The 21,888-nt window shown below is 47.1% G+C and overlaps 2 protein-coding genes across 7 annotated transcripts in view; both read right to left on the bottom strand.

The window, feature by feature from the left end:
• The window catches only part of LRP1 (LDL receptor related protein 1), a 524,929-nt gene that overhangs the window by 488,590 nt on the left and 14,451 nt on the right, over window positions 1–21,888 (bottom strand). The window contains exon 1 of one of the 6 annotated variants that reach the window (XM_078780912.1): window positions 18,422–18,572. The exons of the other annotated variants lie outside the window; for them this stretch is intronic. Within the exon in view, the coding sequence (XP_078637038.1) occupies window positions 18,422–18,512 (91 nt within the window). The 5' untranslated portion in view covers window positions 18,513–18,572. Of the gene's footprint in view, window positions 1–18,421; window positions 18,573–21,888 lie in introns of those variants that run through there. 6 annotated transcript variants of the gene reach the window in all.
• On the bottom strand, window positions 457–17,232 carry LOC144892549 (uncharacterized). Its single transcript, XM_078779518.1, has 3 exons — window positions 16,615–17,232; window positions 14,819–16,568; window positions 457–530 (listed from the first exon to the last, which is right to left on the bottom strand). The coding sequence occupies exons 1-3, from the start codon at window positions 17,230–17,232 to the stop codon at window positions 457–459; spliced, it is 2,442 nt and encodes an 813-aa protein (XP_078635644.1).

Here is a 21,888-nt window from a genome sequence, read left to right as displayed (position 1 = left end):
AGCAGATAACTCCGGATTATCTTTGATCGAACAGCCCATCTCAAACTAAACATTCTTCCTCAATATATTGTGAAAGTTGCCATAAATTAACATCCATTATCTATCAGTGTCTAACTCAAATTTTTGTCTGCAAAGTAATGCCTCTTCGTCGTATATTCTTCACCTTATCATTGAAAAAAAGATGCTTTTGCAAACTGAAGTGACCATTTCATGCCTCTAATTTTGGGCACTGGCCCGTGCCTCCCGTGACCGAGATGCCCGCCGAGATGTCATCCCCTCTACCTCTCTTTGTTTTGCACGGTGCAGTTTGAATCGAAGCACTTCTATAGGGCCACCGTTCCCTCTCCCTCCCCCGACAAGCCAGTAAAACCAAGGCTGCTGTCAAATGAGCGCATTAGCAGTTGGGTGGCGGGTCATTAGAAGCGCATAAGGAAAGGACACGAGATGGAAAATGGCTCAAGCATCTGACACTTTGAAGCCCAGTTGCAGTTGGCCATTTGCTCCATTTTCTTGTGCTTCACAGCTTGCTGCTAGAGGGTCCCAAGTGGATGAACAAAAAGACTCACGAACATCGGCAAACATTGCTCCGATCACCCGCCTCACCCAGACGAAATAGCGAGCACAGAGCTAACTGCACTCCAACGCAGCATGAATTACCACCATTAATTGAGTGGTACTCTTTAAACACTTTCCGCACTGGAACGCCGGCTCCACTCACGAAAATTCCAAAAACAAACGACTCGTGCCATAAGGCTAGTTCTCCTGGAAGTCGTCAAGAGATGCACTCGTCAGCATCACAATCTTCGAGCTCGATGATAACAGGAATGAGGTATGGGTTGGAGGAAGACAACAAAAAAATTCCAATCCAAAGAAGAGGAAACCACATCCCCCCCCAACCCTCTCCCCCCAAAAAACTAGAGAGGTTCCAGGGAACCTGAACTCAACTGGTCTATATCAATATGGTTAGAATATGCATAATAGAACCACAAACTATATAGTTTATATGTGCTAAAAATATATGACAAAAATTGATTTTCAATATGGCCGCCCTGCCGCGCCCATTTTTGGGCGTGCAACGCCCAAATGCAATCCCAAACTAGTTTATGTCTTAAAAGATGCAGCATAACAAGTTTCATCAAATTTCATCAATATTTCTGACTTTTAGAGCGTAGACGTCGAATTGTTTTACAGACGACAGACAGACAGACAGACAGACAGACGACGGACGACGGACACTGGGTGTCGACAAAAACTCAGCTGGACATAGTCCAGTTGAGTTAAAAACAAGGAATGCTCACAATCAACCCTCAATATCGATGTTCCATTAGCTCCTTTGTAAGTTGAGGGACCATCATTTACTGTATCGTTCCTCTTGAACATGCAAACAGTATTGCAACTATTGCATGGAGCTGCTGGCGAGAGCGTCTGTGATTCCGACGAGCCAATATTTGCTTCTTCCTGAAGCCCCATGACGAGTTGAGAAAACACAGCTTTCTCCAACAGATAAACCCGAAACATTTACTAGTTTACTTGAACAAAAAGGTTTGTTGTTAGAACAACAATGCCCATAACTGCCGAGTGTCTTCTCGTGTATGCAAAGCAAGGCTCCAAAGTAGCCAACAACCACAGCACTCCGCTTATCCTTATGCAGATCAGGTGTCACCCGCATGTTCGTGTGATTCAGTGCAACTGAGGCTTTATGTGGCAAGAACCCAGTCCCAGCCACATCAAGAAATGTTACATATGGCTACATAGGCTGAAAGCTTCAGAAACGTTTATCTCTTCCTCCATAACCCCAGCAAACGCACACGCTTTTAATTTCCTCAGGAATCCACCATAACAGCCAAGGCTTGCTGGGACACCAAAATGGAAGGGCTCCGAAAGTAGCCTCAAGCTGGAAACCCTATGGGAAGTAGCTCACAGGATTTGAGTGTCAACACCTTGGGGTCTAAGAAGATGCATGACACCTAAGTGGTATTTAAAGCAAGTGACAGAAGTGGAGGTGGGAAGAGAAAGAGATACAGAGAGGAAGATCGAGAGAGGGAGAGATACAGCGAGTGAGTGAGAGAGAGAGAAAGAGAGAGGGATATTAAGAGCAAGAAAGAGTGGGAGAAAGAGCAAGAGAGAGTGGGAGAAAGCGCGAGAGAGAGAGAGTGGGAGAAAGAGCGAGAGAGAGCGAGAGAGAGTGGGAGAAAGAGCGAGAGAGAGTGGGAGAAAGAGCGAGAGAGAGGGATATTAAGAGCAAGAAAGAGTGGGAGAAAGAGCAAGAGAGAGTGGGAGAAAGAGCGAGAGACAGAGCAAGAGAAACAGAGTGAGAGTGCAGGCAGGGGGCTGACGCAGGCCGGAGACTCGAGAGTAAGCGGGCCTTGAAATTCAAATGAGAACCAGATGTCTCCTTGTACCAGTGGCCTCATGCTGGATCTCATTTTAATAATCCACTGCAGGAAGGATACATGAAGACCATTCCTCTGTACAATGCCTGGACCCTGTAGATAGAAATATTATTCTGTAGACTATCTAATACACGCCCCAGCACGAAAAGAGAATCGTAGCTTCAAAATGAATGATTGAATGCAAGAATGAAAGGATGCTGTCTGATTATACGATACGTATTGCTAGGTCTGTCGTGAATCAACCATCTGGACCATGGGAAGCGGGTTGCATTCATTTTTTATTTTTTTTGTTTTTTTGTATACAAGATCGAGGCTCGTGAAAAACTGACATTAATCACACAGAAAGACAAACCGACACATAAAACATATAACATGGGGAGCGGTAGACAAGATGGGGCGAGAGGGGGCGAGAGGGGAAAGGACACAAAACACAACATTTGAGAGCAGGGACACCGGGAGATCTGTGGGAGGGAGAGGGCATGGGAAGGGGGGTGGGAGAGGTATAAAACATATGGACACCTTCCCTTCCTTCCTTTTGCATACCATCTCCTGTTACCCCATTCCATCGTCATCGATAAACCGAATCAACATCAGCTTTCACAGTTTGTCTTTGATACTTGAAAAAATCTTTCGTTAGCTGGAAAAAGTCATCGATGACGAGCATCGCCATCCCAGTTCACTTGGTGAATGCAGATAGAGGATGATGATCACAGCGATGAGGATGTTTGCACAGCTAAAGTCAGGAAAATGGCACAGAAGAGGTTATCCAACGATCAGATGAGAACGCCGCGGAATTACAATCGGACTTTACAATATGAGCAACACGTGACACGGTTTCTATAAGCCATTTACTCCGCTAAAATGGCCTCAAGTGCACGTCTCAATGGGGGCATTCATTACCAAAAGGCATCCAGAGATCGGGCCCTTATCACCACAGAAACGGCCGAGTGCCCCTTCGATGGGCAAGAATAAGATGCGCTTTGGGACTAAAGTGCACAATGCCCGTTGGACCACGACAGGCCCAAAGATGACCGCGAGTCAAAGGCTCAAGGTGACAGCTCTGTGCTGTGTGTCTTTCACTGCACTGAGCCTGGACAGCCTTTGATTTCCCCCAAGATTGCCCCCCTTTGAAAAGCCCCTATTGGCATCTTTCAGGATTGGCAGTGCCAACATCTCAGCCGAGACTCACAACGCCGCTGGCATCTAAAAGAGCTAAGGGGGTCGAGAAGTAACGCATGGTGGACCAAGTCAGGAAAAACATGGATAAAATTCGTGTAAAAAGCACAATATAACACTTCATTATATATATATATATATATGCATATATATTTGGCAGGATGACCTGGTGGTACACACACTATCACCTATAAGCTGTCTAGCCTGGGTTTGAAACTTGGCCCACCCATAAACTGTCATCCCGGTGTTTCACAGGGACGTTTCCATCCCTCTCACATCATTAGTTAGGGCAGGAAAATGGAATTTCTTCATGTTGCTGATGATATCTTGCCAGCTCTTTACAAAGGTCTCCATGGGATCTTTAACATCCCACCAACTGCAGAACAGGATGCCCGTTTAACGTCCATCCGAGGGCCAGCACACATGGACGATTCACCCTGCCTGTGAAACACCATAATGACAGTTTATATCTGGGTCGAGATTCAAACCCAGGATAGATGCTTCGAGGCAAGTGTGTGCATATATATATACGTATACAGACTTGGCATTTAATATGGAATATTTTTTTTGTGGGGGTGAACTTACTTTTCAAGATGTCTTAGAACCAAAAGTTCATGGAATTATGTTGAAATTATTCTAGATTTTGTTAATGTGACCTTTAAAAGAAACAAAAACCACATTTGACATTTCGAAGCAAATAAATTGATCCTCGAAAGTGATGGAAACTGATATTGAACTCAATTCACGGACAGTACTGTGTTAAACTTCTGTACGTTTTCCAGAAGTATTTCTTTATTTTGCACATTAGCCAAAAATTTTTTTAACAAAAACAAAAGTTAAATTACAACTGGGATTACGGACAGTAAAATTACAGTTCAGTATGTCGTGTAACCCCCACGAGCATTCAGGAGAGCACGTACACGTTGAGGCATGCTGTTCACGAGATTTGCCAAGGTTTGGACAGGAATCGCTTGCCATGCAGTGACAATAGTCTGCTGCAATTCACGCACAGAGGTCGGCTGCTGGTCCAAGTTGTCGATTTGACGCGTTAATTCTGCCCACAAGTTCTCTATCGGATTCATATCCGGGGATATGGCAGGCCACTCCATATGCTCTACACCACGGTCAGCAAGAAAGTGTTGGATCATGCGAGCACGATGAGGCCATGCATTGTCATCTTGGAAGACAAAGTTTCCTCGAAAGGCTACACGAGCAAATGGAAGCAATGTTTCTTCCAGAATGGCCCTGTACTTGAACTGGTTCAGGTTTCCATTCAGAACAACCAGGTCCGTTTTGCCCCCTGCATGAAAAGCAGCCCAAACAGTCACCCCACCACCTCCAGCTTGGACTCTTGGCACTATACAATCTTCGTTGTAGGCTTCATGCACTTGTCAGCGCACTCGGACATGGCCATCTTGACGATAGACCAGAAATCAAGACTCGTCACTGAAGATCACATGATTCCAGTGTCCTGGCTGCCATTGACGGTGCTCTCTGGCCCACTGCAATTGTCGCTGGCGGTGTTGTCTTGTCAGGTGTGGCTTTCTCTGGGGACGCCTGGCACGATAGCTTGCTTGAACCAGTCGTTGGTTGACTAGCCTTCTGGATGCAGGCACATTTGTCAGTTGCTGCCACTCAGCCCTAAGCCGATTAGCTGACTTGGTACGGCCATTGCAGACTAACCGGTGCAGCTGGCGATCAACCCTTCTTGTGGTTCTGCGGGGACATTCTGGCCTCGATATTGGAGGAGGGACACCCCTCTGAGCATTTCGTTTCGGGATCTTTGACACCTGACCTTGAATGATGCCATACTGACGAGCAATAGCACACTGTTTCATGCCGGAATATCGTAAAGCCACCACTCCATGACAAACAGCATTGTCGAGTTGACGGACCATCTCCAGAGGAAGCGGCAATAACTTTTGTAGACGTGCAGCAGTTGTTTTCCACTAATACAGAACGCAACAACCCTTATATACCCGATTGTGAAGCCAATCGTCAAATGTACCTGTCCGTACATTTTGTCACGCCACCTGTGATATAATCCTGTTGTTGACTTCTTGCTGCGACAGACAATCAGTGACATGGTTCTTTTAACAAAGAAATCACCGAAGCATAAAAGAAACTCACCAGATTGATATTCTGAGTTCAGAAAGGAAACCCAAGTCAACAAAAAATATATATTCCATATTAAATGCCAAGTCTGTATATACTATACATATAGCGTTGTCTTGTCTCGTCACTGAACTACTCCCTCAAACTTTTGAGAAATCGTACCAAACTTCTGGTACGCACCGACCTCTCCCGTGTCTATGTCCTCAGGGGGTTATTTCTTTGGGGAAAAAAAAGTATTTTTTTTTTTCAACTGAAATCTTCAACTTCAATTGTCTATAAAATATAACATCACGTATATTACAAATACATTTGTGCAAAATAATTGTTTGTATTATGATTGGTGTAAACCATGACAACACAGCAACTCAGGTACCATCATCTATCTATATATCTACATATGTGGGCAGTGTCTGTGTTGTCATTGAAGACTCCCTCAAACTTTTATTTCCGTGGTTGTGAAGTGTTTTTAATAACGTGGTGGTGCGGTGTTTTAAATCATGTAGGGGTGAGGTGTTTTGAATTATGTGGTGCTGAGGTGTTTTGAATTACGTGGTGGTGAGGTGTTTCGAATTAAATGGTGGTGAGGTGTTTTGAATCACGTGGTGGTGAGGTGTTTTGAATCATGTGGTGGAGGTGTTTTGAATTACATGGTGATGAGGTGTTTTGAATCACGTGGTGGTGAGGTGTTTTGAATCACGTGGTGGTGAGGTGTTTTGAATCACGTGGTGGTGAGGTGTTTTGAATTACTTCGTGCTGAGGTGTTTTGAATCATGTGGTGCTGAGGCGTTTTGAATTACATGGTGGTGAGGTGTTTTGAATTACATGGTGGTGAGGTGTTTTGAATCACGTGGTGGTGAGGTGTTTTAAATCACGTGGTGGTGAGGTGTTTTGAATCACGTGGTGTGGAGGTGTTTTGAATTACTTCGTGCTAAGGTGTTTTGAATCATGTGGTGGTGAGGTGTTTTGAATTACGTGGTCGTGAGGTGTTTTGAATCACGTGGAGGTGAGATGTTTTTAATTATGTGGTGGTGAGGTGTTTTGAATTTCGTGGTGGTGAGGTGTTTTGAATTACGTGGTGGAGAGGTCTTTTGAATTACTTCGTGCTGAGGTGTTTTGAATCATGTGGTGGTGAGGTGTTTTGAATTACATGGTGATGAGGTGTTTTGAATCACGTGGTGGTGAGGTGTTTTGAATTACTTCGTGCTGAGGTGTTTTGAATCATGTGGTGGTGAGGTGTTTTGAATTACATGGTGATGAGGTGTTTTGAATCACGTGGTGGTGAGGTGTTTTGAATTACTTCGTGCTGAGGTGTTTTGAATCATGTGGTGGTGAGGTGTTTTGAATTACATGGTGATGAGGTGTTTTGAATCACGTGGTGGTGAGGTGTTTTGAATTACTTCGTGCTGAGGTGTTTTGAATCATGTTGTGCTGAGGCGTTTTGAATTACATGGTGGTGAGGTGTTTTGAATTACATGGTGGTGAGGTGTTTTGAATCACGTGGTGGTGAGGTGTTTTGAATCACGTGGTGGTGAGGTGTTTTGAATCACGTGGTGGTGAGATGTTTTGAATCACGTGGTGGTGAGGTGTTTTGAATCACGTTGTGTTGAGGTGTTTTGAATTACTTCATGCTGAGGTGTTTTGAATCATGTGGTGGTGAGGTGTTTTTAATTTCGTGGTGGTGAGGTGTTTTGAATTACATGGTGGAGAGGTCTTTTGAATTACTTCATGCTGAGGTGTTTTGAATCATGTGGTGCTGAGGCGTTTTGAATTACATGGTGGTGAGGTGTTTTGAATTACTTCGTGCTGAGGTATTTTGAATCATGTGGTGGTGAGGCGTTTTGAATTACATGGTGGTGAGGTGTTTTGAATTACATGGTGGAGAGGTCTTTTGAATTACTTCGTGCTGAGGTGTTTTGAATCATGTGGTGCTGAGGCGTTTTGAATTACATGGTGGTGAGGTGTTTTGAATTACTTCGTGCTGAGGTGTTTTGAATCATGTGGTGGTGAGGCGTTTTGAATTACGTGGTGGTGAGGTGTTTTGAATCACGTGGTGGTGAGATGTTTTGAATTACTTCATGCTGAGGTGTTTTGAATCATGTGGTGCTGAGGTGTTTTGAATTACGTGGTGGTGAGGTGTTTTGAATCACATGGTGGTGAGTTGTTTTTAATTATGTGGTGGTGAGGTGTTTTGAATTTCGTGGTGGTGAGGTGTTTTGAATTACATGGTGGTGAGGTGTTTTGAATTACATGGTGGTGAAGTGTTTTGAATGACATGGTGGTGAAGTGTTTTGAATTACATGGTGGTGAGGTGTTTTGAATTACATGGTGGTGAGGTGTTTTGAATTACGTGGTGGTGAGGTGTTTTGAATTACTTGGTGGTGAAGTCTTTTGAATTACGTGGTGGTGAGGTGTTTTGAATTACATGGTGGTGAGGTGTTTTGAATTACGTGGTGGTGAGGTGTTTTGAATTACTTGGTGGTGAAGTGTTTTGAATTACGTGGTGGTGAAGTGTTTTGAATTACATGGTGGTGAGGTGTTTTGAATTACATGGTGGTGAGGTGTTTTGAATTACGTGGTGGTGAGGTGTTTTGAATTACATGGTGGTGATGCGTTTTGAATTACATGGTGGTGAGGTGTTTTGAATTACGTGGTGGTGAGGTGTTTTGAATTACGTGGTGGTGAGGTGTTTCGAATTACATGGTGGTGAAGTGTTTTGAATTACTTGGTGGTGAGGTGTTTTGAATTACGTGGTGGTGAAGTGTTTTGAATTACGTGGTGGTGAGGTGTTTTGAATTACATGGTGGTGAGGTGTTTTGATTTATGTGGTGGTGAGTTGTTTTGAATTATGTGGTGGTGAGGTGTTTTACATCACGTGGTGGTGAGGTGTTTTTAATTTAGTGGTGTTTTTGGTGTTTTTAATTTCGTATATATATATTTATATATATACACATATATAGTCGTTTCTCAATACAGATTGTCTCTGCTGTGTAGATTCCTGCATCAATCACATAGCCGTAAAAAAAAACCCTTTCAATCAATAATGACCGGTGCATCTGCCACCACTCCCTGATCTTCAGTTCCACAATGCCCACACCTGAGTGCCTTCATCTGCAAGTACTGATAAAAGGGTCGATATTTCTCCAGCCAATGATCAGAAACTGACAAAATTCCAAATGTCATCATGAATACACTCAAACCTGAGGTCATCTTGCCACGACATGATGTCAAGAGAAGGTAAGTTGAAGTAAAAAGGTGGTAATACAATGAAGTAACAAAAACAATCACATAAAAAGACACCTTTTAGAAGGAAGCACAGTCAGGACATTACAATAAGTCATCCTCATGAAGTCAAAACATTCTTACCCAATCTGGAATATTTCATCGTTAACGAGTTGATAAAACGGGTCCATCGAATAACGGGTCCATCGAATAAAGGGTCCATCGAATAACGGGTCCATCGAATAACGGGTCCATCGAATAATGGGTCCATCGAATAACGGGTCCATCGAATAACGGGTCCATCGAATAACGGGTCCATCGAATAACGGGTCCATCGAATAACGGGTCCATCGAATAACGGGTCCATCGAATAACGGGTCCATCGAATAACGGGTCCATCGAATAACGGGTCCATCGAATAACGGGTCCATCGAATAACGGGTCCATCGAATAACGGGTCCATCGAATAACGGGTCCATCGAATAACGGGTCCATCAAGTAGTGGGTCCATCGAATAACGGGTCCATCGAATAACGGGTCCATCGAATAACGGGTCCATCGAAAAACGGGTCCATCGAATAACGGGTCCATCGAATAACGGGTCCATCGAATAACGGGTCCATCGAATAACGGGTCCATCGAATAACGGGTCCATCGAATAACGGGTCCATCGAATAACGGGTCCATCGAATAACGGGTCCATCGAATAACGGGTCCATCGAGTAACGGGTCCATCGAATAACGGGTCCATCGAATAACGGGTCCATCGAATAACGGGTCCATCGAATAACGGGTCCATCGAATAACGGGTCCATCGAATAACGAGTTCATCGAATAACCGGTCCATCGAATAACGGGTCCATCGAATAACGGGTCCATCGAATAACGGGTCCATCGAATAACGGGTCCATCGAATAATGGGTCCATCGAATAACGGGTCCATCGAATAAAGGGTCCATCGAATAACGGGTCCATCGAATAACGGGTCCATCGAATAACGGGTCCATCGACTAACGGGTCCATCGAATGGTCCATCGAATAACAGATCCATCGAATAACGGGTACATCGAATAACGGGTACATCGAATAACGGGTCCATCCAATAACGGGTCCATCCAATAACGGGTCCATCCAATAACGGGTCCATCGAATAACGGGTCCATCCAATAACGGGTCCATCGAATAACGGGTCCATCTTGCTAAATCTGCCAATTGATATAAATATTCCCTCCTCGTAATTCAAGAGAAATACCTGGCTAACCAACACCATGAAATCCAACTCAGAGATCACCTTAAGCCAAAAATGGTGGTTTGAGGCCACGCAGACAAGTCCATCTCTTTAACCCATATTCCGTGCGGGCACAACGACTGATTACCTGCGGTTCAGGTAACAAATTAAAGCACAATTACAACATCCGGTAGATTGATTTCCTGTGCCCCTGGTCGGCACACTCTGCACATTTTCCCTCCTAACTCACACACTGGGTCATCCAGACCATGCTCAAGCTGCCAACAATGTCTGCATGGGTTGTAACACACAACAGAAATGGAAAAGCAAAAGTTTGCGCTTCTTCTGCTGCGAATTAGGATAAGGGACGAGCTGCTGGATGCAATGATACAATGTGTGGATTTTAAAAACCTGTCCGAGATAATAATGAATAACAGAAACAAAATGCACAAATATAAATAAATTTGATCCATCAATTCCAGAAAACGGCATGTCACCTCCTACACACACTATTTATCAGGATTACATGTTCTGTTCAAGAACACCGCAAGCACATTAAAAGGGACGACTGCACAATCAGTGAGGTTCAACAGCTTTGAGGGCACAAGCAGTGAGGTTCAACAGCTTTGAGGGCACAGGCAGTGAGGTTCAACAGCTTTGAGGGCACAAGCAGTGAGGTTCAACAGCTTTGAGGGCACAAGCAGTGAGGTTCAACAGCTTTGAGGGCACAAGCAGTGAGGTTCAACAGCTTTGAGGGCACAAGCAGTGAGGTTCAACAGCTTTGAGGGCACAAGCAGTGAGGTTCAACAGCTTTGAGGGCACAAGCAGTGAGGTTCAACAGCTTTGAGGGCACAAGCAGTGAGGTTCAACAGCTTTGAGGGCACAAGCAGTGAGGTTCAACAGCTTTGAGGGCACAAGCAGTGAGGTTCAACAGCTTTGAGGGCACAAGCAGTGAGATTCAACAGCTTTGAGGGCACAAGCAGTGAGATTCAACAGCTTTGAGGGCACAAGCAGTGAGGTTCAACAGCTTTGAGGGCACAAGCAGTGAGGTTCAACAGCTTTGAGGGCACAAGCAGTGAGGTTCAACAGCTTTGAGGGCACAAGCAGTGAGGTTCAACAGCTTTGAGAGCACAAGCAGTGAGGTTCAACAGCTTTGAGGGCACAAGCAGTGAGGTTCAACAGCTTTGAGGGCACAAGCAGTGAGGTTCAACAGCTTTGAGAGCACAAGCAGTGAGGTTCAACAGCTTTGAGGGCACAAGCAGTGAGGTTCAACAGCTTTGAGGGCACAAGCAGTGAGGTTCAACAGCTATGAGGGCACAAGCAGTGAGGTTCAACAGCTTTGAGGGCACAAGCAGTGAGGTTCAACAGCTTTGAGGGCACAAGCAGTGAGGTTCAACAGCTTTGAGGGCACAAGCAGTGAGGTTCAACAGCTTTGAGGGCACAAGCAGTGAGGTTCAACAGCTTTGAGGGCACAAGCAGTGAGGTCCAACAGCTTTGAGGGCACAAGCAGTGAGGTTCAACAGCTTAGAGGGCACAAGCAGTGAGGTTCAACAGCTTTGAGGGCACAAGCAGTGAGGTTCAACAGCTTTGAGGGCACAAGCAGTGAGGTTCAACAGCTTAGAGGGCACAAGCAGTGAGGTTCAACAGCCTTGAGGGCACAAGCAGTGAGGTTCAACAGCTTAGAGGGCACAAGCAGTGAGGTTCAACAGCTTAGAGGGCACAAGCAGTGAGGTTCAACAGCCTTGAGGACACAATCAGTGAGGTTCAACAGCTTTGAGGGCACAAGCAGTGAGGTTCAACAGCTTTGAGGGCACAAGCAGTGAGGTTCAACAGCTTTGAGGGCACAAGCAGTGAGGTTCAACAGCTTTGAGGACACAAGCAGTGAGGTTCAACAGCTTTGAGGGCACAAGCAGTGAGGTTCAACAGCTTAGAGGGCACAAGCAGTGAGGTTCAACAGCTTTGAGGGCACAAGCAGTGAGGTTCAACAGCTTTGAGGGCACAAGCAGTGAGGTTCAACAGCTTTGAGGGCACAAGCAGTGAGGTTCAACAGCTTAGAGGGCACAAGCAGTGAGGTTCAACAGCTTAGAGGGCACAAGCAGTGAGGTTCAACAGCCTTGAGGACACAAGCAGTGAGGTTCAACAGCTTTGAGGGCACAAGCAGTGAGGTTCAACAGCTTTGAGGGCACAAGCAGTGAGATTCAACAGCTTTGAGGGCACAAGCAGTGAGGTTCAACAGCTTTGAGGGCACAAGCAGTGAGGTTCAACAGCTTTGAGGGCACAAGCAGTGAGATTCAACAGCTTTGAGGGCACAAGCAGTGAGGTTCAACAGCTTTGAGGGCACAAGCAGTGAGGTTCAACAGCTTTGAGGGCACAAGCAGTGAGGTTCAACAGCTTTGAGGGCACAAGCAGTGAGGTTCAACAGCTTTGAGGGCACAAGCAGTGAGGTTCAACAGCTTTGAGGGCACAAGCAGTGAGGTTCAACAGCTTTGAGGGCACAAGCAGTGAGGTTCAACAGCTTTGAGGGCACAAGCAGTGAGGTTCAACAGCTTAGAGGGCACAAGCAGTGAGGTTCAACAGCCTTGAGGACACAAGCAGTGAGGTTCAACAGCTTTGAGGGCACAGGCAGTGAGGTTCAACAGCTTTGAGGGCACAAGCAGTGAGGTTCAACAGCTTAGAGGGCACAAGCAGTGAGGTTCAACAGCCTTGAGGACACAATCAGTGAGGTTCAACAGCCTTGAGGGCACAATCAGTGAGGTTTGAGGTTCAACAGCTTAGAGGACACATGTGAGGTCCTTCCTAAGCATTATTATCAAAGCCACAAATCGAATGGATGGACAACGGACACGAATCCTGCTGTATCACACAAACCCATCAAAATAAATGGAGGTCGTTGATTTTTTTTGTTGTGGTGTGGTGATTATTGCTATGGTGATGGGACTGACTATGATGTTATGGTGGGACTGTAGTCATCAAGGTGGTGTTCTCATCGTTGTGGTGGTGCTTATGGATATTCTACTCTTAATGGTGTCGGATGTGGTGACGGTTATGAAAATTGTGGTTGTGATTTTCATGGCTATTGCAGCGGTGATTGTTTGTACTCTGTGTGGATGTTAATCAAGTGTAGTTGTATTGGTTTGTTACAGTAATTATCATGGTGGTTGTCCTCATAGTTGTTGTTGGGGAGGTGGTTGAGATGTTGATGGTTCTGACACATTTTAGATTCACACAGAAACTTATACTGCTTGTGGAGAGGAAAACATATGATGTTTGAAAATGAGAAAAAAAGAGTAATTATGTAAATACAAAAAGATAGAGATGCAAATAAGATGGAGAGAGAAGGTGGGGGACATGTCCTGGGTCCTGGTTTGAGAAGCTGGAGGGATGTAGTTCTGGAAGATGAAGACATAATCCTGACTGAAGATGAATGTAATTGTGGGTGGTGGATGAGTGCAGTTGTGGTCAGTAGAAGAGTGTGGTTGTGGCTTGTGAAAGAGAGTGGTTGAGGCCAATGGAAGAGCATGGATTGCATGGTGAAAGCACATAGATGTGCGTGATGGTGGAAGGGCATGGATGTGGAAGGTGGAAGAGCATGGATTGCATGGTGAAACAACATAGATGTGCGTGATGGTGGAAGGGCATGGATGTGGGCGGTGGAAGAGCATGGATGTGGGCGGTGGAAGAGCATGGATGTGGGCAGTGGAAGAGCATGGATGTGGGTTTTGGAAGAGCATGGATGTGGGTGGTGAAAGAGCATGGATGTGGGCAGTGGAAGAGCATGGATGTGGGTGGTGAAAGAGCATGGATGTGGGCAGTGGAAGAGCATGGATGTGGGTGGTGAAAGAGCATGGATGTGGGCAGTGGAAGAGCATGGATGTGGGTTTTGGAAGAGCATGGATGTGGGTGGTGGAAGAGCATGGATGTGGGTGGGGAAAGAGCATGGATGTGGGCGGTGGAAGAGCATGGATGTGGGCAGTGGAAGAGCATGGATGTGGGTTTTGGAAGAGCATGGATGTGGGTGGTGAAAGAGCATGGATGTGGGCAGTGGAAGAGCATGGATGTGGGTTTTGGAAGAGCATGGATGTGGGTGGTGAAAGAGCATGGATGTGGGCAGTGGAAGAGCATGGATGTGGGCAGTGGAAGAGCATGGATGTGGGTGGTGAAAGAGCATGGATGTGGGCAGTGGAAGAGCATGGATGTGGGCAGTGGAAGAGCATGGATGTGGGCAGTGGAAGAGCATGGATGTGGGTTTTGGAAGAGCATGGATGTGGGTTTTGGAAGAGCATGGATGTGGGTGGTGGAAGAGCATGGATGTGGGTGGGGAAAGAGCATGGATGTGGGCGGTGAAAGGGCATGGATGTGGGCGGTGGAAGAGTATGGATGTGGGTGGTGGAGGAGTATGGATGTGGGTGGTGGAAGAGTATGGATGTGGGTGTTGGAAGAGTATGGATGTGGGTGGTGGAAGAGTATGGATGTGGGTGGTGGAAGAACATGGATTTGGATGGTGGAAGAGCATGGATGTGTGACGGTGGAAGAGCATGGATGTGTGAGGGTGGAAGAGCATGGATGTGGGCGGTGGAAGAGCATGGATGTGGGTGGTGGAAGAGTATGGATGTGGGTGGTGGAAGAGTATGGATGTGGGTGGTGGAAGAACATGGATTTGGATGGTGGAAGAGCATGGATGTGTGACGGTGGAAGAGCATGGATGTGTGAGGGTGGAAGAGCATGGATGTGTGAGGGTGGAAGAGCATGGATGTGGGCGGTGGAAGAGCATGGATGTGGGTGGTGGAAGAGTATGGATGTGGGTGGTGGAAGAGTATGGATGTCGGCAGTGGAAGAGCATGGATGTGGGCGGTGAAAGGGCATGGATGTGGGCGGTGGAAGAGCATGGATGTGGGCAGTAGAAGAGCATGGATGTGGGCGGTTAGAAGAGCATGGATGTGGGCGGTGGAAGAGCATGGATGTGGGCAGTGGAAGAGCATGGATGTGGGCAGTGAAAGAGCATGGATGTGTGAGGGTGGAAAAGCATGGATGTGTGAGGGTGGAAGAGCATGGATGTGTGAGGGTGGAAGAGCATGGATGTGGGCAGTGGAAGAGCATGGATGTGGGCGGTGGAAGAGCATGGATGTGGGCAGTGGAAGAGCATGGATGTGGGCAGTGGAAGAGCATGGATGTGGGCAGTGGAAGAGCATGGATGTGGGCGGTGGAAGAGCATGGATGTGGGCGGTGGAAGAGCATGGATGTGTGAGGGTGGAAGAGCATGGATGTGGGCGGTGGAAGAGCATGGATGTGGGCAGTGGAAGAGCATGGATGTGGGTGGTGAAAGGGCATGGATGTGGGTGGTGGAAGATTATGGATGTGGGTGGTGGAAGAGCATGGGTGTGGGCAGTGGAAGAGCATGGATGTGGGCAGTGGAAGAGCATGGATGTGTGATGGTGGAAGAGCATGGATGTGGGCGGTGGAAGAGCATGGATGTGGAAGGAGGAAGAGCATGGACGTGGGCGGTGGAAGAGCATGGATGTGGGTGGTGAAAGGGCATGGATGTGGGTGGTGGAAGAGCATGGATGTGGGCAGTGGAAGAGCATGGATGTGGGTGGTGGAAGAGCATGGATGTGGGTGGTGGAAGAGCATGGATGTGGGTGGTGGAAGAGCATGGATGTGGGTGGTGGAACAGTATGGATGTGGGCAGTGGAAGAGCATGGATGTGGGATGGTGGAAGAGTGTGGGTGATGGAAAAGCATGGATGTGTGATGGTAGAACATGGATGTGGGCAGTGGAAGACCATGGATGCGAGCAGTGGAAGAACATGGACGTGTGTGGTGGTAGAGCATGGATTTAGGTGGTGGAAGACAATGGATGTGGGTGGTGGAAGAGCATGGATGTGGGCGGTGGAATTGCATGGATGTGGGCGGTGGAAGAGCATGGATGTGGGCGGTGGAAGAGCATGGATGTGGGCAGTGGAAGACCATGGATGTGGGCAGTGGAAGAGCATGGATGTGGGCGGTGGAAGACCATGGATGTCTGAGGGTGGAAGAGCATGGATGTGGGTGGTGGAAAAGCATGGATGTGGGCAGTGGAAGAGCATGGATGTGGGCGGTGGAAGAGCATGGATGTGGGCGGTGGAAGAGCATGGATGTGTGAGGGTGGAAGAGCATGGATGTGGTCAGTGGAAGAGCATGGATGTGGGCAGTGGAAGAGCTTGTATGTGGGCGGTGGAAGAGCTTGGATGTGGGTGGTGGAAGAGCATGGATGTGGGCAGTGGAAGAGCTTGGATGTGGGCGGTGGAAGAGCATGGATGTGGGCGGTGGAAGAGCATGGATGTAGGCAGTGGAAGAGCATGGGTGTGGGCAGTGGAAGAGCATGGATGTGGGCAGTGGAAGAGCATGGATTTGTGATGGTGGAAGAGCATGGATGTGTGAGGGTGGAAGAGCATGGATGTGTGAGGGTGGAAGAGCATGGATGTGAGGGTGGAAGAGCATGGATGTGAGGGTGGCAGTGCATGGATGTGGATGGTGGAAGTGCATGGATGTTGGCGGTGGAAGAGCATGGATGTGTGAGGGTGAAGTGCATGGATGTGGGCGGTGGAAGATCATGATTGTGGGCAGTGGAAGAGCACGGATGTGGGCGGTGGAAGAGCATGGATGTGGGCGGTGGAAGAGCATGGATGTGTGATGGTGGAAGAGCATGGAAGTGGGTGGTGGAAGAGCATGGATGTGGGCGGTGGAAGATCATGGATGTGGGCAGTGGAAGAGCATGGATGTGGGCAGTGGAAGAGTATGGATATGGGCGGTGTAAGAGCATTGATGTGAGCGGTGGAAGAGCATGGATGTGGGCGGTGGAAGAGCATGGATGTGTGAGGGTAGAAGAGCATGGATGTGTGAGGGTGGAAGAGCATGGATGTGGGTGGTGGAAGAGCATGGATGTGGGCAGTGGAAGAGCATGGATGTGTGATGGTGGAAGAGTATGGATGTGGGTGGTGTAAGAACATTGATGTGGGTGGTGGAAGAGCATGGATGTGGGTGGTGGAAGAGCATGGATGTGTGAGCGTGGAAGAGCATGGATGTGGGTGGTGGAAGAGTATGGATGTGGGCGGTGGCAGAGCATGGATGTGTGAGGGTGGAAGAGCATGGATGTGTGAGGGTGGAAGAGCATGGATGTGGGTGGTGGAGGAGCAGGGATGTGTGAGGGTGGAAGAGCATGGATGTGGGCAGTGGAAGAGCATGGATGTTGGCGGTGGAAGAGCATGGATGTGGGCGGTGGAAGAGCATGGATGTGTGATGGTGGAAGTGCATGGAAGTGGGTGGTGGAAGAGCATGGATGTGGGCGGTGGAAGATCATGGATGTGGGCAGTGGAAGAGCATGGATGTGGGCGGTGGAAGAGTATGGATGTGGAAAGTGGAAGATCATGGATGTGGGCAGTGGAAGAGCATGGAAGTGGGCGGTGGAAGAGCATGGATGTGGGCAGTGGAAGAGCATGGATGTGGGCAGTGGAAGAGCATGGATGTTGGCGGTGGAAGAGCATGGATGTGGGCGGTGGAAGAGCATGGATGTGTGATGGTGGAAGAGCATGGAAGTGGGTGGTGGAAGAGCATGGATGTGGGCGGTGGAAGATCATGGATGTGGGCGGTGGAAGAGTATGGATGTGGAAAGTGGAAGATCATGGATGTGGGCAGTGGAAGATCATGGATGTGGGCGGTGGAAGAGCATGGAAGTGGGTGGTGGAAGAGCATGGATGTGGGCGGTGGAAGATCATGAATGTGGGCGGTGGAAGAGCATGGAAGTGGGTGGTGGAAGAGCATGGATGTGGGCAGTGGAAGAGCATGGATGTGGGCGGTGTAAGAGCATTGATGTGGAATGTGGAAGAGCATGGATGTGGGCGGTGGAAGAGCATGGATGTGGGTGATAAAGTTTGACTATGAGTTGTTGATTGTTGTGATTATGAATGATGGAGAGATGTTGTTGTGAGCAATGGAATGCATGATTGTAGGTAATGAAACGTAAAGGTGTGAGGGCTGGTTGAAAGTGTAATGGTCGATGTGGTTGAGGTCGGAGGGGAGATGCTGTCATGAAGGAACGGAAGTCGTGGTTATGGGTGATGTGGTCGTACTTGACAAAGGGATGAGGTTGTTCGAGGCAGCAAAGCATGGCTGAGTGATGGAGGCAAATGTTATGGTCATGGAGAGAGAATGTACTTGAGAGAGACATGTGGTTAGATATGATGGGACAGACATGATTGTAATTGACGGAAGGACACGGTCGATCCTCCAAACAGCTACATCATCGAGTTGCTAACCTTCCCGTGTGTCCACCGGGGATAGAGCCCCCACGCTCAGCCACAACATCCCCCAGATGCTCAGGATGAAGACCCCCGTAGGTGCCGCCATGGCCGGAGGTGCAGGAGGAAGGGGAGGGGAAGTGGGGGAGTGGGCTTTGGGCAGGGTGTGGATGGGTGGAGACACGAGTCTGCAAGGACAGACAAACGGGATTCACAAGAAGCCTCTCGTGGAGTCTCTCCGGAGCAAGAACGCAATCCAGGGGGCGCTTCCTCCGACGTTCTCCCGAAAAATCCTTTTGCATAAGACGATGTCAGCGTGAGCTGGAGATTCTCTCGCGGAGAGACGGCGCGAACTCGGCACGACGCCCGGCTTAATGCAAAGAGTACCTGGACGCGCGCACCTGGAGAGGTGCGCGACCGGCAGCGACGTGAGCGCAGCGCCCGACGGGACGGCAATGAGAGCGGGCGGTTCGGAAGGCAAACAAAAGCCGCCGCCTGCACTGCAGCTATTGGCTCAGGATTTGGAGCGGGGGTCTAGGAATTGGGGTGGGGGCTGTCTGCGGGCAAGAAGGGGGTGACCGCGGCCATTCCGGCATTTTAAACATCGCTTCGAGACTCCCCCCCCCCCGCTCCCCCACCCCTCCCCAACACCCAACCGTGTGCCCGCTACCTGGGCTCCCTCCAAAGGGGTCATGGCAATTAGTCCGTCGGTCTTGCTCCCATGGTCAACGGGACTGGACCATCGATCAGCTGAAGGAAGCTCTCGTCGTTGGACGAATCGGGACCTTCAGTGCACATGAAGGACACTATCCTTAAATCAACGAAACTGTCTGAATTTCCCTCTCCAGACACACACACGTCCATTGTTTCACGAAAAATAATTAATTAATCAGATAAATTCCATTTAAAAAAAAACGTTTTTTTAATGAATCTTTCAAATCTCGTCAATTTCAGCGTTTCCACAAAACACTGATTCATGGGAAATGGTTTATTTGGATTCAAAATGACAAACTGAAAACTCCAATATGAATATTTCAGTAAAGTCCAATTCAGTAATCCCTGCTTTCCTTTTCTTTAAAAGTCAGATTATAATCCATCATTTTAGGAATCACATTGATCATGATCATTGTAATCAATAATTATCACAAAAGATGATTTTAACATTCTTAATTCTAAAAATCTGATTCTACAATTATGAAATCGATGATAAACCGATTGTTATTATGAAAAAATTTAATATACAGCAAATGCGATCGATCCTTAAACAAACATTCAAAGTTTGAACTCCATCGGTCTTACACTTCGTGCAACCTGGAAAGTTTCCTCAATGTCCTGGAATCTGCCAGACGAGGGTGAACAGGGATTCCAAATACCATAAACCATGGTATACAGTCGTTACCATGTTCCATGGTATAGTTACCACGCACCATGGTATAGTTACTGTGCACCATGGTATACTTACCATGCGCTATGGTATACTTACAATGTACCATGGTATTGTCACCACGTACCATGGTATAGTTACCGTGCACCATGGTATACTTAGCGTGCACTATGGCATACTTACCGTCCACCATGGTACAGTTGTATGGTATACTTACCGTACAAAGGACACGTACCATGGTATACTTACAGTGCACCATAGTATACTTACAATGTACCATGCTATTGTTACCGTGCACCATGGTATAGTTACCGTGCACCATTCTATTCTTGCAATGTACCATGGTATAGTTACTATGCACCATGGCATACTTAGAATGCACCATGGTACAGTTACCATGCATCATGGTATAGTTATCATGCCCCGTGGCATAGTTACCATGCATCATGGTATATAGTAGTAGTAGTAGTAGTAGTCGTAGTAGTAGTGGTGTAGTGGTGGTAGTAGTAGTAGTAGTCGTAGTAGTAGTCGTAGTCGTAGTAGTAGTAGTAGTAATAGTAATAGCAATAGTAATAGTAGTAGTAGTAGTCGTAGTAGTAGTAGTAGTAGTAGTAGTAGTAGTAGTTGTAGTAGTAGTAGTAGTAGTAGTAGTAGTAGTGTAGTGGTGGTAGTAGTAGTAGTAGTTGTAGTAGTAGTAGTAGTAGTAGTAGTAGTAGTAGTGGTGTAGTGGTGGTGGTGGTAGTAGTAGTAGTAGTAGTAGTAGTAGTAGTAGTAGTAGTAGTAGTAGTAGTGGTGGTGTAGTGGTGGTAGTAGTAGTAGTAGTAGTAGTAGTAGTAGTAGTAGTAGTAGTAGTAGTAGTAGTAGTAGTAATGGTAGTAGTAGTAATAGTAGTAGTAGTAGTAGTAGTAGTAGTAGTAGTAGTAGTAGTAGTAGTAGTAGTAGTAGTAGTAGTAGTATGAAGGCCCAAGGTTGTGCTTGGCATATGGCAGAGGCTGGACAGCACTAGTTTGCCACCATTTGTCCTTGAAGCCAAAGCAGCAAATTCCAGCACGGATGCAAATGCGGAACGGACAAAAGGAATTTTGTGATTGGTTTTATCAATTCAAACCTGAAAAGAGCACGTTAACCATAATGGGAATCAGAGCAAAGCTGACATTTCGGATGTTAGCCCTTCATCCTCTTACTCTAACAAAGGACACGCCCCTCTTACTCTGACAAAGGACACGCCCCTCATACTCTGACAAAGGACACGCCCCTCATGCTCGGACAAAGGACACGTCCCTCATGCTCTGACAAAACACGCCCCTCATGCTCTGACAAAGGACACGCCCCTCATGCTCGGACAAAGGACACGCCCCTCATGCTCAGACAAAGGACACGCCCCTCATGCTCAGACAAAGGACACGCCCCTCATGCTCTGACAAAGGACACGCCCCTCATGCTCTGACAAAGGACACGCCCCTCATGCTCTGACAAAGGACACGCCCCTCATGCTTCAACAAAACGAACACTCGAACTGTCTGCTTTACCTTGCTTCCAATGGCGGTTAGCATACCTTTGTCAACTTTCACTTGATAACACCTCTCCTTTTGATTTGTGCACCAACGCAGAGACCGACACTGACCTGAACAAAGTTTAGTGTTTATTTAGATTGTATGATATCCGTGGACTTCCAGTTAATGATAGTTATTTCCAACAATAACCATTTATAGTAAAAATTAATTACTTTTAGTGACATTTATAGTGACATCAATATCATCACTGGACCGTGACAGGTAAATCATCCATAATTTCGGAGAATCGAGTCTCATGTAAACGACACATTCCTCAATTTATCCACACAAACTCAGGTTCAAATCGAGGACAGAATGATGTCCTTTAAAAATAGGACCAACTGGACCTGTAGCTTATCTGGGCCTTCGCCTCATGTTGTAACCCAAATCTGGTGGCATTCTGACTTGTGGGTCTGGAGAAAGAGATTGTTTAAGGAATTTACTAAGTCGGCCATTTTGGCACACTTCCGGTCGTTTGACCGGAACTAGCTTCGCAATCCCCGTTACCAGTCAGGAGCGGATCCTTGCTGCCGAATTTCAGCTGGATC

The sequence above is a fragment of the Myxine glutinosa genome, chromosome 6 (genome assembly GCF_964187855.1).
Source record: "Myxine glutinosa chromosome 6, kmMyxGlut1.1, whole genome shotgun sequence".
Lineage (NCBI taxonomy): Eukaryota > Metazoa > Chordata > Myxini > Myxiniformes > Myxinidae > Myxine > Myxine glutinosa.
Note: the sequence above shows the minus strand (reverse complement) of the source record. Positions and strands in the feature narration are given on the sequence as shown.